The sequence below is a fragment of the Giraffa tippelskirchi genome, chromosome Y (assembly GCF_054371585.1).
Source record: "Giraffa tippelskirchi isolate mGirTip1 chromosome Y, T2T-mGirTip1v1.2.pri, whole genome shotgun sequence".
NCBI classification, from domain to species: domain Eukaryota; kingdom Metazoa; phylum Chordata; class Mammalia; order Artiodactyla; family Giraffidae; genus Giraffa; species Giraffa tippelskirchi.
Window position 1 is genome coordinate 14735606 of NC_137290.1, and position 22228 is coordinate 14757833.

The window sequence follows — 22228 nt, forward strand, 5'->3', positions numbered from 1 at the left end:
AAGTCTATTTCACTTGGGATTTTATTTGATTCTCTTCTGGAATAGAGATCTGTATTTGAAACATACAACCTAAATAATGGAATCAATAAGAAACATGTTTAAACTAACTAATCTTGATAAACTCTGGACTCGAAGACAGATTATTAAGATTCTATCCCTCGAAAAAATGAAGTATATTGTTTATAAGTTAAAATCACCAACTGTGGGTGTCCATCTCAAGATCAGCTAAAGAAATATCATCAGCTTCTAAGAAAACCATATCTTTCCATGACTTATGTGGCCAAGGAACGTCAAAAAGGGGGGAAAAAAACGAAAAAACAAGCAAACAAACAAAGTAATCTCACAGGTCTGTACAAAGGATAGTAAATAGCAGCAGACAGCGGCATTTCACCGTAAGAGAAATTGAGACTAGAGTATAAATATTTTTCCCTTTCCTTTTCTTGCCGAATGGTAGTTACTATTCTGTGGTGGGAATGTTTTCCATCAGATTACCTAAAAGCAGAGGCCATGTTTGTTACTCAGATGACTCAATGGTGAGGGTTTTCCAGGAGAAATGGAATAAGAGAAGCAGGATATAGCAGAGGGGAAACAAAATCTAATGTCAAGCAGAGACCAAGTTGCACCAGGCTTTATCTCATTTTGTATTAAGACATCTGCTTCCATGTCACTCAGTCCAAATCTCACCCATAGATGTGAGAATTTCACCGCTTGGATGAGGAGGCTTTCCTGTGACCAAAGGCAACTTTCCAGAAAAGGGAACCTTTCACAAACATTAGTGGCCAGGATTTATGGTGTTGAGGGTTGCCTAGTGAAAGAGACCTGAGTTCAGTTCAGTTCAGTCGCTCAGTCGTGTCCGACTCTTTGCGACTCCATGAATTGCAGCACGCCAGGCCTCTCTGTCCATCACCAACTCCCAGAGTCTACCCAAACCCATGTTCATCGAGTCGGTTATACCATCCAACCATCTCATCCTCTGTCGTCCCCTTCTCCTCCCGCCCCCAATCCTACCCAGCATTAGGGTCTTTTCCAATGAGTCAACCCTTCGCATGTGGTGGCCAAAGTATTGGAGTTCCAGCTTCAACATCAGACCTTCCAATGAACACCCAGGATTGATGTCTTTTAGGATGGATTGATTGGATCTCCTTGCAGTCCAAGGGACTCTCAAGAGTCTTCTCCAACACCACAGTTCAAAAGCATCAATTCTGCGGTGCTCAGCTTTCTTCACCATCCAACTCTCACATCCATACATGACCACTGGAAAAACCATAGCCTTGACTAGACGGACTTTTGTTGGCAAAGTAATGTCTCTGCTTTTAAATATGTCATCTAGGTTGGCCATAACCTTCCTTGCAATGAGTAAGCGTCTTTTAGTTTCATGACTGCAATCACCATCAGCAGTGATTTTGGAGACCCCCAAAATAAAGTCTGACACTGTTTCCACTGTTTCCCCATCTATTTCCCATGAAGTGATGGGACCAGATGCCATGATCTTACTTTTTTGAATGTTGAGCTTTAAGCCAACTTTTTCACTCTTCTCTTTCACTTTCATCAAGAGGCTCTTTAGTTCTTCTTCACTTTCTGCCATAAGGGTGGTGTCATCTGCATATCTGAGGTTGTTGATATTTCTCCTGGCAATCTTGATTCCAGCTTGTGTTTCTTCCAGCCCAGCCTTTCTCATGATGTACTCTGCATAGAAGTTAAATAAGCAGGGTGACTATATACAGCCTTGACGTACTCCTTTTCCTATTTGGAACCAGTCTGTTGTTCCATGTCCAGTTCTAACTGTTGCTTCCTGACCTGCATACAGGTTTCTCAAGAGACAGGCTTTGGCATAGTCAATAAAGCAGAAGTAGATGTTTTTCTGGAACTCTCTCGCTTTTTCAATGATCCAGTGGATATTGGCTGGATATAGGTATATCCAGGTCTAGTCCCTTAAATCTATTTGTCACTTCCACTGTATACTCATAAGGGATTTGATCTAGGTCATACATGAATGGGCTAGTGGTTTTCCCTACTTTTTTCAAATTAACTCTGAATTTGGCAATAAGCAGTTCATGAGCTGAGCCACAGTTTTCCCCCAATCTTGTTTTTGCTGACTGTATAGAGCTTCTCCATCTGTGGCTGCAAAGAATATAATCAATCTGATTTTGGTGTTGACCATCTGGTGATGTCCACGTGTAGAGTCTTCTCTTGTGTTGTTGGAATAGGGTGTTTGCTATTACCAGTGCATTCTCATGGCAAAACTCTATTAGCCTTTGCCCTGCTTCATTCTATACTCCAAGGCCAAACTTGCCTGTTACACCAGTGTTTCTTGACTTCCTACTTTTGCATTCCAGTCCCCTATAATGAAAAGGACATATTTTTTGAGTGTTAGTTCTCGAAGGCCTTGTAGGTCTTCATAGATTCAACTTCAGCTTCTTCGGCGTTACTGGTCGGGACGTAGACTTGGATTACCATGATATTGAATGATTTGCCTTGGAAACGAACATAGATCATTCTACCGTTTTTGAGATTGCATCCAAGTACTGCATTTTGGACTCTTTTGTTGACCATGGTGTCTACTCCATTTCTTCTAAGGGATTCTTGCCCACAGTAGTAGATATAATGGTCATCTGAGTTAAATTCACCCATTCCACTCCATCTTAGTTGGCTGATTCCTAGAATGTCGACGTTCACTATTGCCATCTCCTGTTTGACCACTTCCAATTTGCCTTGATTCACGGACCTAACATTCCAGGTTCCTATGCAGTATTGCTCTTTACAGCATCGGACTTTGTGTTTATCACCAGTCACATCCACAGTTGGATATCGTTTTTGCTTTGGCTCCATCCCATCATTCTTTCTGGAGTTATTTCTCCACTGATCTCCATTAGCATATTGGGCACCTACTGACCTGGGGAGTTCATCTTTCAGTGTCCTATCTTTTTGCCTTTTCATACTGTTCATGGGGTTCTCAAGGCAAGAATACTGAAGTGGTTTGCCATGCCCTTCTCCAGTGGACCACTTCCTGTCAGGTGTAGGTATAGTCTGATATAGGTATAGGTATAGTCTGGTGCGTTCTACCCAGCAGGCCACACTGCCTCTCGTTTTTACCACTGGTCTTCCTACTTATTGTATGTCTGAAACAGAGGCTATCTCTGACCCTTGGACCACTAAAATTTGCCACGAAGAAGCCCCACACACCGATTATAGGAGTTGGAAAGTGTCAGTTGCTCAATGGTGTCCGATCTTGGCGACCCCACGGACCGGACCCCACCAGGCTCTTCTGTCCGTAGAATTTTCCAGCCAAGAATACTGGAATGGGTAGACAGTTCCTTTGCCAGGGGATCTTGACAAATTGAACCTCGGTCTCCCACGTTGCAGGCAGATATCTTACTGTCTGAGCCGTGCACATCAAGGACAATGAGAATACCAGGTATTTCACTGACTAGCCACCATACTCAAAGTCCAAGGTCCAGGGTCCAATTGCCCTATTGAATGGTTCCTTTAATGGTTGCTACTAGTAATCCATGCTCTAAAGTCAAAGTGAAAGTTGCTCAGGCGTGTCAGAGTCTTTGCGACTCCATGGACTCAGCAGCCCGTGGAATCTTCTAGGCCAGAATACTGGTGTGGGTAGCCTATCCCTTCTCCAGCAGATCTTCCTGATCCAGGAATCGAACCGGAGTCTCCTGCATTGCAGGCGGACTCTTTACCAACTGAGCTATCAGAGAAGCCCAATCCGGGCAGTAAGGTCAACCTCTAAACTGTATGTCCTATTATGTGATGTGCACAGAATCAGATATGTACGAGTAAGAAGGCTTCTAAGGAGCAAAATAATCAAGTGGTTGCTATTGAAAATATCTATATATGAAAGAGTTTAGAAGTTCCAGGGAAATGTCTTGATTATGAAGCTTGCAGGGAAAGGAAAAAAAAAAAAAAGAAGACAGAGCTTTGCAGGCCCACATTCATTCCATAATTCAGCTCCAACAGCTTAAATAGTATCTATTGCATACACTGTTCTCTGAGGCAGAAAAGGTTAAAGCTTAGAGTTTGGCAACTGGCAATCTGATCCAATTGCTAATCTAATCCACAGACCGGGAGCTGACTGTGACTCAGATCATGAACTCTATTATACTCTTTGCAGCCAAAGATGGAGAAACTTCATAGAGTCAGCACACAAAAGATCGGAAGCTCTCTATGGCTCAGATCATGAACTCCTTATTACCAAATTCAGACTTAAATTGAAGAAAGTGGGGAACACCACTAGACCATTCAGGTATGACATAAATCAAATCTCTTATGATTATGCAGTGGGAGTAAGACACAAACTGAAGGGACTAGATCTGATAGAAAGAGTGTCTGATGAACTATGGACGAAGATTCATGACACTGTACAGGAGACATGGATCAAGACCATCCCAACAAGAAAAAAAAATACAAAAAAGGAAAATGGCTGCCTAACGAGACCTTACAAAGAGCTGTGAAAAGAAGAGAAGTGAAAAGCAAAGGAGAAAAGGAAATATATACCTATTTGAATGCACAATTCCAAAGAATAGCAAGGAGAGTTAAGAAAGCCTTCCTCAGTGATCAGTGCAAAGAAATAGAGGAAAACAATAGAATGGGAAGACTTGAGATTTCTTCAAAAAGTTAGAGATACCAAGGGAACATTTCATGCAAAAATGGACTTGAAAAAGAACCAAAATGGTATGTACCTTACAGAAGCAAAATACATTAATTAGTGGCGACAAGAATACACAGAACTGTACAAAAAACCTTCATGACCAAGATAATCACCATGGTGTGATCACTCACCTAGAGACATGCATCCTGGAATGTGAAGCCAAGTGGGCCTTAGGAAGAAGCACTACGTATAAAGCTAGTGGTAATTATGGAATTCCATTTTTAAATCCTAAAAGATGATGCTGTGAAAGTTCTACACTCAATATGTCAGCAAATTTGGAAAACTCAGAGGTGCCCACAAGACTGCAAAGTGTCAGTTTTCATTCCAATCCCAAGGAAAGGCAATGCAAAAGAATATTCCTTGCTTGGACCTACAATAAACACCACACTACACTTGCTTTCACCACAGCTCACAGTCAGTTGTTTGACTTTACTGCACACAAGCAAGCTCACCCAAGTTTTTTTGGTAAAAGTATTGACTTCTAAGAGTGTGTGTACCAAAGAGTGATACAATAATTTTATTTCAAGAACCAAGTAGACTTATTGATGTAATTTGTTTGTGTAAAATTTCTTGAGGAATGAAATTTTGCAAGTTTCATGTTTGTGGTTTCTATTTAAGTAAGCAGCCTATATTTTCAGTACAGTTCAGTCGCTCAGTCATGTCCGACTCTTTGCGACCCCATGAACTGCAGCACGCCAGGCCTCTCTGTCCATCACCAACTCCAGGAGTCTACCCAAACCCATGTTCATTGAGTCGGTGATGCCATTCAACCATCTCATCCTCTGTCATCCCCTTCTCCTTCCGCCCCCAATCCTATCCAGCATTAGGGTCTTTTCCAATGAGTCAACACTTCGCATGAGGTGGCCAAAGTATTGAAGCTTCAGCTTCAACATCAGACCTTCCAATGAACACCCAGGATTGATCTCTTTTTGGATGGATTGATTGGATCTCCTTGCAGTCCAAGGGAATCTCAAGAGTCTTCTCCAATGCCACAGATCAAAAGCATCAATTCTGTGGTGCTCAGCTTTCTCCACCGTCCAAGTCTCACATCCATACATGACCACTGGAAAAACCATAGCCTTGACTAGATGGGCTTTTGTTGGCCAAGTAATGTCTCTGGTTTTAAATATGCTATCTAGGTTGGCCATAACCTTCCTTCCAAGGAGTAAGCATCTTTTAATTTCATGGCTGCAGTCACCATCAGCAGTGATTCTGGAGCCCAAAAAAGTAAAGTCTGACACTGTTTCCACTGTTTCCCCGTCTATTTCCCATAGAGTGATGGGACCAGATGCCATGATCTTAGCTTTCTGAACGTTGAGCTTTAAGCCAATTTTTTCACTCTCCTCCTTCACCTTCATCAAGAGGCTCTTTAGTTCTTCTTCACTTTCTGCCATAAGGTTGATGTCATTCGCATATCTGAGGTTATTGATATTTCTCCCGGCAATCTTGATTCTAGCTTGTGTTTCTTCCAGCCCAGCGTTTCTCATGATGTACTCTGCATATAAGTTAAATAAGCAGGGTGACAATATACAGCCTTGATGTACTTCTTTTCCTATTTGGAACCAGTCTGTTATTCCATGTCTAGTTCCAACTGTTGCTTCCTAACCTGCATACAGGTTTCTCAAGAGACAGGTCAGATGGTCTGGTATTCCCATCTCTTTCAGAATTTTCCACAGTTTATTGTGATCTACACAGTCAAAGGCTTTGACATAGTCAATAAAGCAGAAATAGATGTTTTCCTGGAACTCTCTTGCTTTTTCAATGATCCAGCAGATACTGGCAATTTGATCTCTGGTTCCTCTGCCTTTTCTAAAACCAGCTTGAACATCTGGAATTTCATGGTTCACGTATTGCTGTAGCCTGGCTTGGAGAATTTTGAGCATTACTTTACTAGCATATGAGATGAGTGCAATTTTGCGGTAGTTTGAGCATTCTTTGGCATTTCCTTTCTTTGAGATTGGAACAAAAACTGACCTTTTCCAGTCCTGTAGCCACTGCTGAGTTTCCCAAATTTTCTGGCATATTGAGTGCAGTACTTTCACAGCATCACCTTTGACGATTTGAAATAGCTCAACTGGAATTCCATCACCTCCACTAGCTTTGTTCATAGTGATGCTTTCTAAGGCCCACTTGACTTCACATTCCAGGATGTCTGGCTCTAGGTGAGTAATCACACCATTGTGATCTTCTGGGTCGTGAAGATCTTTTTTGTACAGTTCTTCTGTGTATTCTTGCCACTTCTTCTTAATATCTTCTGCTTCTGTTAGGTCCATACCATTTCTGTCCTTTATTGAGCCTATCTTTGCACGAAATTTTCCCTTGGTATCTCTAATTTTCTTAAAGAGGTCTCTAGTCTTTCCTGATCTATTGTTTTCCTCCATTTCTTTGCACTGATCGCCGAGGAAGGCTTTCTTATCTCTCCTTGCTATTCTTTGTAACTCTGCATTGAGATGGGAATATCTTTCCATTTCTCCTTTGCTTTTCGCTTCTCTTCTCTTCCCAGATATCTGTAAGGCCTCCTCAGGCAGCCATTTTGCTTTTTCGCATTTCTTTTCCATGGGGATTTTCTTGATCCCTGTCTCCTGTACAATGTCACGAACCTCTGTCCATAGTTCATCAGGCACTCTGTCTATGAGGTCTAGTCCCTTAAATCTATTTGTCACTTCCACTGTATACTCATAAGGGATTTGATCTAGGTCATACCTGAATGGTCTAGTGGTTTTCCCTACTTTCTTCAATTTAAGTCTGAATTTTGCAATAAGCAGTTCATGATCTGAGCCACAGTCTGCTCCTGGTCTTGATTTTGCTGACTGTATACAGCTTCTCCATCTTTGGCTGCAAAGAATATAGTCAATCTGATTTCTGTTGCAGCTGTGATGGCTCGGCGCAGAAGCGAGGCAGCTGCGACGGCTCAGAGCAGAAGCATGGCCGAGAGGAGCTAGGCCGGGCCAGGGGCCGGGAGCTGGGGTCAGCGGCCGAGAGGGGCTAGGCCGGGCTGGGGCCGAGGGGCCAGGGGTGGCGGCCGAGAGGGCCTAGCCAGGGCCAGGAGCCTGGGGCGGCGGCCTACAGGGCCTAGGCTGGGCCGGGGGCTGGCGGTGGCGTCCTTCAGGGCCTACGCCTGGCCAGGGGCTGGGGGCCAGGGCGGCGGCCGAGAGGGGCTAGGCCGGGCTGGGGTCCGGGGTCCAGGGTTGGTGGCCGAGAAGGGCTAGACCGGGCCGGGGGACGGGTACCAGGGACGGCAGCCGACAGGGGCTAGGCAAGGCCTGGAGCCGGGGGCGGCAGCCGAGAGGGCCTAGTCCGGGCCAGGGCTCGGGGGCCGGGGGGGCGGCAGCCGAGAGGGGCTAGGCCGGGCTGGGAGCCGAATCCAGCGGCCGACAGGGGATAAGCTGGGCCTGGGGCCGGGGGCGGCGGCCGACAGGGCCTAGGCCAGGGCGGGGGCTGGGGCTGGCGGCGGCGGTGGAGGCAAGAGGAATTACCCAAGGCCCAAGGTAAGAGAAACCCAAGTAAGACCGTAAGTGTTGCGAGAGGGCATCAGAGGGCAGACACACTAAAACTAAAACTACAGAAAACTAGCTAATCTGATCACACGGACCACAGCCTTGTCTATCTCAATGAAACTAAGCCATGCCGTGTGGGGCCACCCAAGATGGATGGGTTATGGTGTAGAGGTCTGACAGATTGTGGTCCACTGGAGAAGGGCATGGCAAACCACTTCAGTATTCTTGCCTTGAGAACCCCATGAACAGTATGAAAAAAGAAAAAGAAAAACACTTAGAAGTAGAATTTGTTATACAAGTAGAATTTGTTATACAAAAGGAGACAATATAACTGATACTACAAAAACAACAAATTATCAGAAGAGACTACAACAAACAATTATAAGTCAATAAAGTTTAGAATCTGAAATCCATGGACAAACTCTCAGAATTTCAAATAAGAAGAAATAGAAAATATTAGCACAGCTATTAGAAACACTAATATTGAAAGTGTGATGGAAAAATTTTCCAGTAAACACAATTAAAGCCATATGGCTTTCCAGGGAAATTTTATGAACCATTGAGAGAACTGCTAACATTTAAGCTTCTGAAACTCTTCCACAATTCTAAAGTAGAAGGAAAACCCAGAAACTCATCCTACAAGGTCACCATCACCCTGATACCGACAGCAAGATAACACAGAAAAGGAAAGTTAGAGACCAATATCACATAGATGAACAGAGTCAAACATCATTAACAAAATGCCACCAAAAAAATCCATCAATCCCTTAAAAGGATCGAACACCATTATTAAGTGGGGTTTATCCAAAATATGCAAACATTCTTCAGTAGCTGCATATCAATATATATTAAAGGATTAAAACTACATGATCATCTCAACAGATGTTGTAAAACCTTTGACATGATTTAACAAGTGTTTGTGATAGAAACTCCCGAAACTGACCATAGCAAAAACTACCTCTACTTAACAAAGGCACACAGATCAAAACTACAGTGAAGTATCACCTCATACCATTCTAAATGCCCATCGATAAAAACAAATCCACAATAGGGGGCTTCCCTGCTAGTCCAGTGGCTAAGACATCATAATCACAATGCAGGTGTCCCAGATTTGGTCCCTGGTCATGGAACTAGATTCCACATGCAGCAAATGACATTTGTCACAACCAAATAAAGAAGTAAATATATGTATATGTATATATATGTATGTGTGTGTGTGTATAATTGTGTAATAATATATAAAGGAGATGGTATAGAGAATAGGGAATCCTCCTGTCCTCCTGCACTATTGTTAGGAATGTAAATGAATGCTGCCCCGTTGCCTAACATTATGGGAGTTATTTAGATAACCAAGAATAAAACTACTATATAACCCAACAATCCCACTATTTGGTATAAACTCAAAGGAAACTATAATTGAAAAAGATATGTACTCCAGTAACCATTGTAATGCCATTTATAATAGCCAATAAAGGGAAGCAACCTTAGTGCCCATGGAACGAAAAATGGATAAAGAAGCTATGTTACATATATAGGACGAAAAATTACCCATAAAAAGAAACAAAATTGGATTATTTGTAGAGTTACAAATGAATCTAGAGCCTATGATGCAGTGAAATAATTCAGAAACAGAAGGACCAATATTGAATATGAAATCTCTAAAACAGGTACTGAAGAATCCGTTTGGAGGGTAGAAAGAGATGCAGTCATACAAAACAGACTTGTGAACACAGAGTGGGATGGAGAGAATGGAATGATTTGAACAAATTGCACTGACAGATGTAAAATACCAAATATGTAGTAGGTAGCTAATGATAGCTAATGTAGTAGATAGCACTTCCTGCTCAGTGCTATGAAGTGCTTTAGTGGAGTGTGTTGTGGGCTAGGGGAGCAGACCCCTGAGGGATATGGGAGGACTGTTCAAAAGGGAGACTCAGCTATATTCACGAATAACTGATTTATTTTGCTGTGCAGCAGAAATAAACACAGCGTTGTATATTTATTATACTACAAATTTTAACCATTTTCTTTCAAGTGAAGATAGAAAATCAGTCCTCGGCCAACTTGTGCAAGTGACAAGAAAAGCATCACAGTGTGTGTCATGGAAAATGTGTAACCGGGACTGCCTTAGTATGTATAGACAAAGAAAAAAACAAACAAACAGAAACTTAAAATACAGAGCTAAGTTACCCAGAATAAATTCAGGCTCTACACTTAGGTGTCCCTTCACTTCACCCTTGTCATTGTTTCTAAAAGTAAAGAAAATGTTTTTTAAAATAATGTAAACATGTATGGTTATATGTTTTCGTAAACTTATGTCACAAATTTATGAAAACATAAATTCCCTCAGGTTTTAATAAGTAGTAGCAAGCCTTTGAGTTTCAGAACATTGCTAGGTAGGAATTAGTAAACATAGGCTAAAGCTGAGATGCTGCACAAGAATTTCCTTTTTTTAAAATTTTTTTTGCAATTCTAGAATGTGTGCTAATGACTGAGAAAACTGCATAGCCTAAAAGTGACTAATTATGTTTTCTTCATCAGGACTTTCTTTTTTTTTTTTTCTGTTGGTACATATTTTATTGCTTCATTTATTTTTGTTGCTGAGCAATATTTCATCCCATAGATGATACCACATTTTATTTATACATTCATCAGTTGATGAACATTTGGATTGTTCCCACTTTTTAGCTATTATGACTAATACTGCTATGATCCTCCTCTTGAGGACATATGTTTTCATTAACCTTGTATATATTCCTAGGAGTGGAATTGCTGGATTATGTGGTAACTCAATATTTGGACTTTTGAGTAACTGCAAGTCTATTTTTTTTAGAGGCTGCATCAATTTCCAATTTCTCCACATCCTCATCAACACTTTTTATTGTCATATATATCGTATCTCCATCATAATGAGCATGAAATGGTATTTCATTGTGGCTTTGAGTTGCATTTCTCTGATGACTAATGACGTCAGAGCATCTTTTCATGAGCTTGTTGGACAACTGTACATCTTCTTTGGAGAAATGTCTGTCTAGATTCTTTGCCCATTTTAAATTGGGTGTTTGTCTTTTTTTATTATTGAGTTGTAAGAGTTCTTAATCATATTCTAGACTTTCATCCTAAGAAGGTTTTAATCACGTGGAGCAACTTCTTAAGTAATGCGAAAAGACTGCTCTGAAGAAGGATCAGAGGAGCCAGGTTTTACAGAAGTTTTGGTACAATGATCAGGTATGGAGATTGTGCAAATATTATGGTTAACGAAATAAAATCAGAACACATCAAGTGAATGGATTGAGATATTTTCTACCTATGGGAAGATGCAAGAATCTGGGCCCCTTGAAATAATTCCTTTGTTAAGCACCTTAACTATGCTGGGAAAGATTGAGGGAAGGATGAGAAGGGAGCGACAGAGGGTGAGATGGCTGCAAAGCATCACTGACTCAAAAGTCATGGGTTTGAGTAAACTGGTGATTTGAAAGGCAAGGGAACCCAGGGTTCTTGCTGTACATGGAGTCACAAAGAGTCAGACAAGACTGAGTGGCTGAACAACATCAAAAAATTGGTATTGGCAGTGCTTGAGGGGCTTTGTCATTATACATGGGATGATACGTGAGACTGAGGATAATTAGAAAGAACACAACTCTTGTCGGTTTCCTTGTTTCCTTCCCTCAAAACATACTTCTCACAATGTTTTTTGAGACCTTTGCAGAGAAGGAGAACTCCCGAGGTGTCATGTGGCATCCTGAGATGGAAACCTTACCCTATATGCCACTTGGATCTACAACCTTGGTCTTAGGCAGAAGCAGGCATTGTCTCTAAATATGTGTTAGAGCTGCCCATTTTTTTTTTGTACGTTTATTTATTTTAGCTGGGGGCTAATTACTTTACAATATTGTAGTAGTTTTTGCCATACATTGACATGAATCAGCCATGGGTTTATATATGTTCCCCTTCCTGGACCCCCCTCCTCCCCATCCCATCCCTCTGGGTCATCCCATTGCCCCAGTCCTGAGCATTTGTCTCATGCATGGAACATGGAATGGTGTTCTGTTTGACATATGATAATATACATGTTTCAATGTTATTCTCTCAGAACGTCCCACCCTCACCTTCTCCCTCAGAGTCCATAAGACTGTTCTATGCATCTGTGTCTCTAATTCTGTCTCGCATATAGTGTTATCATTATCATCTTTCAAATTCCATATATATGCATTAGTATACTGTATTGGCGTTTTTCTTTCTGGCTTATGTGTTAACAGTCATGATATGTGATCTTAAGGAAGGGGTGAGAGGTAAACAAACTTATAGCTTCTCAATCAATCTCTGTAATCCTGGGAGAAGCATCTTTGACTTGTGCATCCTAGTCACCCTTAGGAATGCTTGCAAGGGATTACATTACTGAGCATGGATGTAGGCAGGAAGCTGGATCCATTTTGACTTTACCACTTGCCTTTTCTGTGAACAGACCATTCCTCTTCTCTTAATGTCACAGTTTTTTCTTCAGATGAAGGTTGAGCATTGTGGAAGTGTGTGAATGCATGTGAAATCCCCAACTGGTGAGTGTGCAGCCTCCTATAGGAAGGTAGTATCCTATTACAGGAAGGCCCGGTTGAAACTCCAGGCCTCTACATGGCCTTCTTTGCTACTGCCATATTAGAGGCTGGGTGTTTTGTTACTGCCAGACATAATAGATACTTAAGGTCCCACTCATCTTTTGCTGGGCTGATTGGGAGAGTTTCAAAGTTTTTAATTATGTTTGGATGGAGTAGCTTGGGTATTATTGAAATGTTTTCAACCTTTGATGCATCCGTTTATCTTGCACTTTGAAAAGAAAAAGAAGACTTTTGAATGAGCATTTTAATTTGTACCTGTTTATACTTTTGAATGAATTATTTCTTCAGCAGAAATTTCTAACATAAAAGACCAAAAGAGAGCTCAGACATATACTCACAAACACATTCTTAATCTGATGTACACACACACGCACAGTCACAATCTTATATGCTTAAACACAATTACAAAAAGAAAAGAAAACCCAAGGACTCACTGAAGGACACCTATGAACTTCCCAGAGTTTCTCTGATACGTCTCTAGGCTTAGTTTTGGAAATTATTTTGTACTTGAATGATTTCTCTCTAGCGACTTTTTAAATCAGAATGTTTTAAAAGATATAACTTTGTTGTGCATTCCATGGGATCTTGAAATGTTTTGCATGTAAGACTATTCTGTGATTTGCTAAAATGAAAATAATTTGTAGGGTAACAATACTGAAGTCATATTGACCTATTTAGGTCCTGCTGTTACACATTTGCTTGTTACATTGTAAACATCCAATTTTATCCTCTGATCATCTCCCATCAGTTTTTCTACTTCTTGTCTCATCTTCTGTGTTTAATTCCCTTAAATTTTGTTCTCACTTTTACTATTTTAGGCACCAATTATAAAATAAATAAGTAAAGGAAAGAAAATTGAACTCTTGTACAATATTTCCCTAATGTATTGAGCTATTTTCTCTATCAGCTTTTGAGAATTAAAGGTACTGATATGTTAAAGCCATATGGGAATTGATCAACAAGGTAATGTATCATGTAACCAGGCTTCCCGTGGTAGGGCAATTGAGGGACAATTTAATAATATGTTTTCAGGAGGGAACAAAAACAGTAGCTTTTCCACACGATATAGTGAATGGCCTTATGCCTTTTCCCAGTTACCACAGAGCACTAAGGGAATTAATCCTGTTCTTTTTGAGAAGGACCTGCCACACAAAGCAGAACAGGAAAGAAGATAAAAGGGAGTGAGAAGGAATAATCAGTAAATGACAATGAAATAGAAGACGTGATTGCTTTAAGGTGCTATTTCTCAAAGCATGCAAATTTCACTACAAAGTAAGATGCCTGAAATCGAAAACAAGACCATTGGATTTTGGGCTTGAAATGACAACGAAGGACACCAATTTCAATAACTCTTATAATGGCTACAAAATGCTTACCTCTCTAAAGCATAGTATTCTCAGCCAAATTCAATGAAAACTTTCAGTGAAAGAAGAAGAGTGTGCTGTGTGGACACCTCCCTTATCCACACAAATATTCCACAACTGTCACTGTCCATTAGCCCCAAACATGAGAACGGTGAACTTTAACTTGGTGTTGTCCTGTATGGGTTACCATACCAGAACAGGGCCATGACTTAACATTGCCACCACCGTCTAAAGGAATGGCCACAAAGTGGAGATTGCCAAGATCCCGAGGTAGTGTTCATGAGAGTCTGCATAGTCCAAAGGCAGACACTCTGCTCATCGTATTTCGTTGTGAACTATATGAAGGATCAGCCATTGATTTTGATCCCTCCTTACTCCATTACTCTTATAGATGATTGAAATGAATGATTCTTTTTTGTTTGTTTGTTTTTTCATAAGTATCTCTATAACTACTACTGAGTTTTAGGGAACTGCGGCCTGAAACAACATGCTCAGTATGGGTTCTTAGAGACTGTAAACTTCATAAGAGCAGCAATCATTGTATAATTTGAATTCCCACATTTGACATTCATGTAAATATAATATATATATTTCTCAACTGGGAAAATTTTCTCAGTAAGTAGGAAAGGCCAATTATGATAATAGTGCAGGTTGTAGGCTGTTGTAGAGTAATGTATATAGCATTGGATTGGTGATTACTTTTCATTATTGATAATTCAGTAAGTACTTACAAAATGTCATTTGCAGGGTCTACGTTTTAGCTGATGTGAAAGATACATAAAGAAAAGGGGGTAGACCCAAAACACATTGAAGCCCTGATACCTGTGCTCACCTTGGTAGGAGGGCGAACAGAGGTTCCTTCCAACGTCAAGAAAGAGTTGAGGCAAAATTGTGAGAAGGGGCTTAGCACATCTGAAAGCAGTGTGTGTGATTGTAGCTCCAGAAGCAAGGTGTAACAAAACGATAATGAAACTACTATGGAAAACAAATATCTTGTCCTCAAAGAACTTAACCATCCTGAGATGCTGCAATCACCACAGGAATTTATTTTGTCGTGAGGGAACAGATAAACAAAATATAAATATTCATCAGGAAATATAGGGTGGAATCACCGTGGCAGGAAATAAAAGTATGCTTTAAGGAGAGCAGAGCTAAAATGACACTATACAATACCACTTGTAAAATATCTATCTTGTGCTGAGCATTGTCCAGTCACTGATTATGTCCTGTAATGTTTGGTATCACAGTGACGGTATAACGGTTATCCTAATTTTGGACATGCTACAATATCTATATTTTCAAGTATGAAATGAATTTCTATAATGAAGACACTCTCCTGTCTAATGTCTTAAGACTCTGCTGCTGCTAAGCCGTTTGACTTGTGTCCAACTCTGTGCAACCCTATGGACAGCAGCCCACCGGGAGCCGTTTTGCAGGGAATTCTCCAAGGGCAAGAATACTGGAGCGGGGCACCATTTTCTTCTCCATCTTAAGACCCTCAGTTCAGTTCAGTCACTCACTCGTGTCCGACTCTCTGTGACCCCATGATTTGGAGCACGCCAGGCTTCTCTGTCCATCACCAACTCCCGGAGGCTACCCAAACCCATGTTCATCGAGTCGGTGATGCCATCCAAACATCTCATCCTCTGTCGTCCCCTTCTCCTCCTGCCCCCAATCCTACCCAGCATTAGGGTCTTTTCCAATGAGTCAACCCTTTGCATGAGGTGGCCAAAGTATTGGAGTTTCAGCTTCAACATCAGACCTTCCAATGAACACCCAGGATTGATCTCTTTTAGGATGGATTGTTTGGATCTCCTTGCAGTCCAAGGGACTCTCAAGAGTCTTCTCCAACACCACAGTTCAAAAGCATCAATTCTGCGGTGCTCAGCTTTCTTCACCGTCCAACTCTCACATCCATACATGACCACTGGAAAAACCATAGCCTTGACTAGACGGACTTTTGTTGGCAAAGTAATGTCTCTGCTTTTAAACATGCTATCTAGGTTGGCCATAACCTTCCTTCCAAGGAGTAAGCGTCTTTTAATTTCATGGCTGCAGTCACCATCAGCAGTGATTCTGGAGCCAAAAAAAGTAAAGTCTGACACTGTTTCCACTGTTTCCCCATCTATTTCCCATGAAGTGATGGGCCCAGATGCCATGATCTTAGTTTTCTGAACGTTGAGATTTAAGCCAACTTTTTCACTCTCCTCCTTCATCTAGAGGCTCTTTAGTTCTTCTTCACTTTCTGCCATAAGGGTGGTGTCATCCGCATATCTGAGGTTATTGATATTTCTCCCGGCAATCTTGATTCCAGCTTGTGTTTCCTCCAGCCCAGCGTTTCTCATGATGTACTCTGCATATAAGTTAAATAAGCAGGGATACAATATACAGCTTTGACCTACTCCTTTTCCTATTTGGAACCAGTCTGTTGTTCCATGTCCAGTTCTAACTGTTGCTTCCTGACCTGCATACAGGTTTCTCAAGAGACAGGTCAGATGGTCTGGTATTCCCATCTCTTTCAGGATATACCACAGTTTATTGTGATCTACACAGTCAAAGGCTTTGGCATAGTCAATAAAGCAGAAATAGATGTTTTTCTGGAACTCTCTTACTTTTTCGATGATCTAGCGGATATTGGCAATTTGATCTCTGGTTCCTCTGCCTTTTCTAAAACCAGCTTGAACATCTGGAATTTCACGGTTCACGTATTGCTGAAGCCTGGCTTGGAGAATTTTGAGCATTACTTTACTAGCATGTTAGATGAGTGCAATTGTGCGGTCGTTTGAGCATGCTTTGGCATTGCCTTTCTTTGGGATTGGAACGAAAACTGACCTTTTCCAGTCCTGTAGCCACTGCTGAGTTTTCCAAATTTGCTGGCATATTGAGTGCAGCACTTTCACAGCATCACCTTTGATGATTTGAAATAGCTCAACTGGAATTCCATCACCTCCACTAGCTTTGTTCGTAGTGATGCTTTCTAAGGCCCACTTGACTTCACATTCCAGGATGTCTGGCTCTAGGTGAGTGATCACACCATCGTGATTATCTGGGTCATGAAGATCTTTTTTGTGCAGTTCTTCTGTGTTTTATTGCCACCTCTTCTTAATATCTTCTGCTTCTGTTAGGTCCATACCATTTCTGTCGTTTATCGAGCCTATCTCTGCATGAAATGTTCCTTTGGTATCTCTAATTTTCTTGAAGAGGTCTCTAGTCTTTCCCAATCTATTTTTTTCCTCTATTTGTTTGCACTGATCGCTGAGGAAGGCTTTCTTAGCTCTCCTTGCTATTCTTTGGAACTCTGCATTCACATGAGAATATCTTTCCTTTTCTCCTTTGCTTTTCGCTTCTCTTCTCTTCCCAGCTATCTATAAGGCCTCCTCAGACAGCCATTTTGCTTTTTTTGCATTTCTTTTCCATGGGGATTTTCTTGATCCCTGTCTCCTATACAATGTCCTGAACCTGTGCTGTAGTTCTTCAGGCACTCTGTCTATCAGGCCTAGTCCCTTAAATCTATTTGTCACTTCCACTGTATACTCATAAGGGATTTGATCTAGGTCATACCTGAATGGTCTAGTGGTTTTCCCTACTTTCTTTAATTTAAGTCTGAAGTTGGCAATAAGCAGTTCATGATCTGAGCCACAGTCTGCTCCCAGTCTTGTTTTTGCTGACTGTATAGAGCTTCTCCATCTTTGGGTGCAAAGAATATAATCAATCTGATTTCGGTGTTGACCATCTGGTGATGTCCACGTGGAGAGTCTTCTCTTGTGTTGTTGGAATAAGGTGTTTGCTATTACCAGTGCGTTCTCGTTGCAAAACTCTATTAGCCTTTGCCCTGCTTCATTCTGTACTCCAAGGCCAAACTTGCCTGTTTCGCCAGGTGTTTCTTGACTTCCTACTTTTGCATTCCAGTCCCCTATAATGAAAAGGACATCTTTTTTGAGTGTTAGTTCTAGAAGGTCTTGTTAAGACCCTACCTACACCTTATAGAATATCATGTAAATGTGAATGCACTAAGGTATGTACTGTGTATGTGCACTTTTTAATTTTATTTGTATGTCTTCCTGCACCCGTACCATCCTCATTTAGACACCCATTCATTTCAGCAGGGATGATTTCCCAAATCACTTTACATCCATTACCTCTTTTCCCTTTGTTCTCATTTTCTTGCTTAGAAACAATAGATTCGGTGCCATTTACCTAGGATGCCTAACGGATGTTTTCTTGAACTGAAGAGTTTATAAAAGAGTGCAGAAAAATAGCCAGACATTGAAATAAAGCCTTAATTTACTCTTCATTGTTTCAAAATAGAAAACAAAACTGTGCAGATGAACGTGTAACTTTATTGTTCAAATACAAGAATTGTAGGTATTTGTTGACATCTCCCAACGTAAATTTTAATCTTCATTAGGTTCCATAAGCTGATACTTATTTGATAGGTCAGTTTTAATTAGCATGGTTTTCACATAAGGAATATAATTGATGAATTGACTTGAAAGAGCGGAGGTGGGTGTATAAGCGGTCATTGGCACTGGGGACCTTGAGTTGCCTCTCTGTTGCTGGTTAGGAAAAGGACTGTCATGGGCTGACATATCGCTATACCTGCCTGGAAATGTAGAAGGCTCCACCATCAGTCCAAAAGAACTGCTCCGAAATGGAGATAGAATGTGGTTCTGAGAAGTAGAGGTAGCGATAGTAGCAAAGTCCTCAATGTGGCCATTTACTTGAGTGTAGGTGCTATGGGAGTGCCAATAAAAACGCTCAACTGGTTTAAAAGAGCAGGTTGATCTACCACATTCTGTTCTGTTTGTCTAACTGATATTGATGATGGAGAAGATAAGTCACCCGGAGAAAGGGCGCTTGTTTTAGGGACTATCTGGCTGGTATATGTCTTTTGTGTGAAAGGCACACTTAAACTTGTGGAAGCTGAAAATGGACTCTCTCCACTAGTTTCAGGATGAAAACCAGAGTTACGATCATCTATGTTAACCCTTGCTTTTACATGCTTCTTCTTGTAATCTCGAACTAATGAAGATTTTGGAAACACATTGTTAATCCCAACTCTTCTTTTCATTCTTCCTAAAATTTGGGGATAACCTCTTTTGAAATTTGGATTATGGTAGACCTGTACCTAAAATCAAAGGATACAATTATTTCATTTTTTTATACACCAAGGTACCCTTGAAAAGCAAAGCTAAACTATAAAAATGTATTCCTTTAATGATACCAATTAAAGAGCATCAAATAAAACGTCTCCATTAGTAGTTTTAACACCTTACATGTTAGAAACAGGTATGCTCCTCAGTTAAAAAAATATGTTGTTATATATACAGTAAATACCACTTAAAGTAGCTTGAGGACAAGTATCCGGTTTCAAGTTGCTAGGAGAGTATGTTAAATATCAAATATTTTAACCTCCAGCTGTTCTCAACTTCAAAAAATAAAATGTTTTCAACAATTTTCTATCTCAATTTTAAATTCAGTTTTAGCTATATATGTGAACATGCTTTGTAAGTCACATGAATTAATCTTACATATTACCAATAAGTGGAAATTTTGGAATTCTATCTCAATTTTAAATTCAGTTTTAGCTATATATGTGAACATGCTTTGTAAGTCACATGAATTAATCTTACATATTACCAATAAGTGGAAATTTTGGAATACCTTGCTCAAAAGAGAGACATTGCTTTCTTCTTCCAGAAAGTCAGGTAGTGAAGCAGATCTTTGATAAGTTTGTCGCTTTTTACTAAACCCATAAAGGTTAAGCTGGCGAACTAAACTTTTCATACTATCAGTTTTAAATATCCTGAAAGGGACCTTTCTTTCCAAGACTGCTTTCTTAAAGAGTTCTTCATTGATCACTATAGAAGTGCCACTCTCATCCCACCAAATAGATTCAAACTGTTCACTTTCAAGTATAGTCCAGAGTTTTTGTGGAAAAGTTAGTGAAAGAAAATCATTCAACTCATTTGTTTCAGAGACAGAAAATATGTAGCATGGCCTTTTTATCCCAACTTCCTCAGACAAAGCCTGAAAAGCATATTCTTCAATCATAGATCTCAAAACTGAGTCCCCAGTTAGTGTGTAATCACACAAAGAAGATCTAATGGAGGTTTTGGAACCAGTTGATTCATCTTTAAGAGGCACATCTTGAATTTCTGAAGGAATATGTGCCATCTCAGAGAAATCTTTTTTCAGATACTTTCCTCATTTGTCTGATTTTACACACTCCAACTTCAAATGCTGCTTGGCTGGCATACACAGATAAACTCTCTAGACCATCAACATGGTTCTCAAAGTCAAAAAGCTGTGACATCACAAAGTCACTGGTCTCCTAGCAACTGAAGGGTAGCTCTGACATCATAAAGTCACTGGTCTTCTCACAATTGAAGGGCAATGTTCAACCAGTGTTTACTTCTACATCAACTTAAAATAAAGGTTGCTTACATAAATAGTAACCAAAAACATGAAACCTGTAAAATGTCATTCCTAAAGTATTTTTACACAGAAAAATCACATCAATAAATCTACTTCGTTCCTGAAATAAAAGTGATTGATCACCCTTCTGTACACATTCTTAACATTCAGACTGTTACCAAACCAAACATGGGTCTGCTCACTTTGATGCAATAATGTCAATCAACTGACTGTGGGGTTCAGTGAAAGCAAGTGTACTGTTTTTTGTATGACCTTGAAGAGAAGTGTTTATATTACTGCGAGTAAAATAGGAACTTAAATTAAGACTCATTTTACTCTTATTTTTTTCAAAATAGAAATTGGCAATATGAAGATGAATATGTAACTTTATTCTTCAAATAAGAGAATTGTAGGAATTTGTTGACATCTCCCAACATTAATTTTACACTTCAATATCCTCTATAATCTGACACCTATTTGGTAGATGAGTTGTCTTAGGACAGTTTTCAAATAATGAAGATGGTTGATGAGTGGATCTTGAAAGAGAAGCAGCAGATGTATCAGGGATCTTTGGCACTGGGAAAAATAAATTGTCTGACTGTTGTAGTTTAGGAAAAGGATGGTCATGGGCTGACATATTACCATACAAACCTGTAAAGGTAGAAGGCTCCATCCTCAGTCCAAACTAACTGTTCTGTAATGGAGATATGTTATGGTACAGAGAAATAGAAGTAGACATAGCTGGAAAATTTTCACTGGAGCCATTTGATTTAGTGTAGTGGCTATGTGTAGTCCCGTGACAAATGATCAACCTAGATTGTTGGATGGGGAGGGAGATGGGAGGGTATTCCCAAAGGGAAGGGATATATGTGCCTGTATGTTTGATTTATTTTGAATTCTGACAGAATACAGAAAAATTCTGTAAAATTATTCTTCAATTAAAACAACGACAACAACTAAAGCAGCACCAGATTGCTGTATCACAATATGCTTCTGTGTCCTAACTGATATTTATGATGGAGAAGAGAAATCACTTCAAGTTCGGGCACTTGTATCAGGAGCTCTCTGGATGGTAGAAGGCTTTCATAGGAATGGCACACTTAAACTTGTTCAGGCTGAAAATATACACTGTCCTCTAGTTTCAGCATGAAAGTCAGAGTTTTGATCATCCACATTACCCCTTGCTTTAACATGCTTCTTATAATCTCAGACTAATGAAGATAATGTAGAGACATTTTTATTCCCAACTCTTCTTTTCATTCTTACTAAATTTGAGGATTACCTCATTCAAAATTTCGATTATGATAGAATGCAACTAACATCAAAGGAAAACATTTATCTAGTAAATTTTTAAACACAGGTAAATCAGAAAAACTAAGAAAAATCGATTCCTTTAATCATAAGAAGTTAATAGCATCAAATAACCCCCTGTATTAGTATTTTTAAAAACTTACATAACAGTAAAAATTATTCTCCTCAAGTAAAATATGTTACAAATCTCCAGTAAATACAACTTTACATGGCTTCATACTTGTGTCTTGTTCGAAGTTTTTCTCTCTCTCTCTCTTTTTTTTTTTTGTGAAAATGTAATTTCAAGCCTGTTTATTAAGCTGGCAAAACAATTGCCACACCCAAGAGAGTAAATGAACTATTTGGTATAAGTTTCAGGCTGAACAA

The 22228-nt window shown here is 40.1% G+C and overlaps 1 protein-coding gene across 1 annotated transcript; it reads right to left on the reverse strand.

Moving 5' to 3' along the window:
* Nucleotides 1-18454: 18454 nt before the first annotated feature.
* LOC145537813 (heat shock transcription factor, Y-linked-like) lies at nt 18455-20477 on the reverse strand. Its single transcript, XM_081568685.1, has 2 exons — nt 19799-20477; nt 18455-19262 (listed from the first exon to the last, which is right to left on the reverse strand). The coding sequence occupies exons 1-2, from the start codon at nt 20309-20311 to the stop codon at nt 18852-18854; spliced, it is 924 nt and encodes a 307-aa protein (XP_081424811.1). The 5' UTR covers nt 20312-20477; the 3' UTR covers nt 18455-18851.
* Nucleotides 20478-22228: the final 1751 nt, after the last annotated feature.

Excerpts from the sequence above, each read along its gene's own strand:
- LOC145537813 (XM_081568685.1), bottom strand. The coding sequence starts at position 20,311 with ATGGCACATATTCCTTCAGAAATTCAAGATGTGCCTCTTAAAGATGAA. Across the intron at positions 19,263-19,798 it reads ATGTCTCTCTTTTGAGCAAG|GTACAGGTCTACCATAATCC; the intron begins GTATTCCAAAAT and ends CTTTGATTTTAG.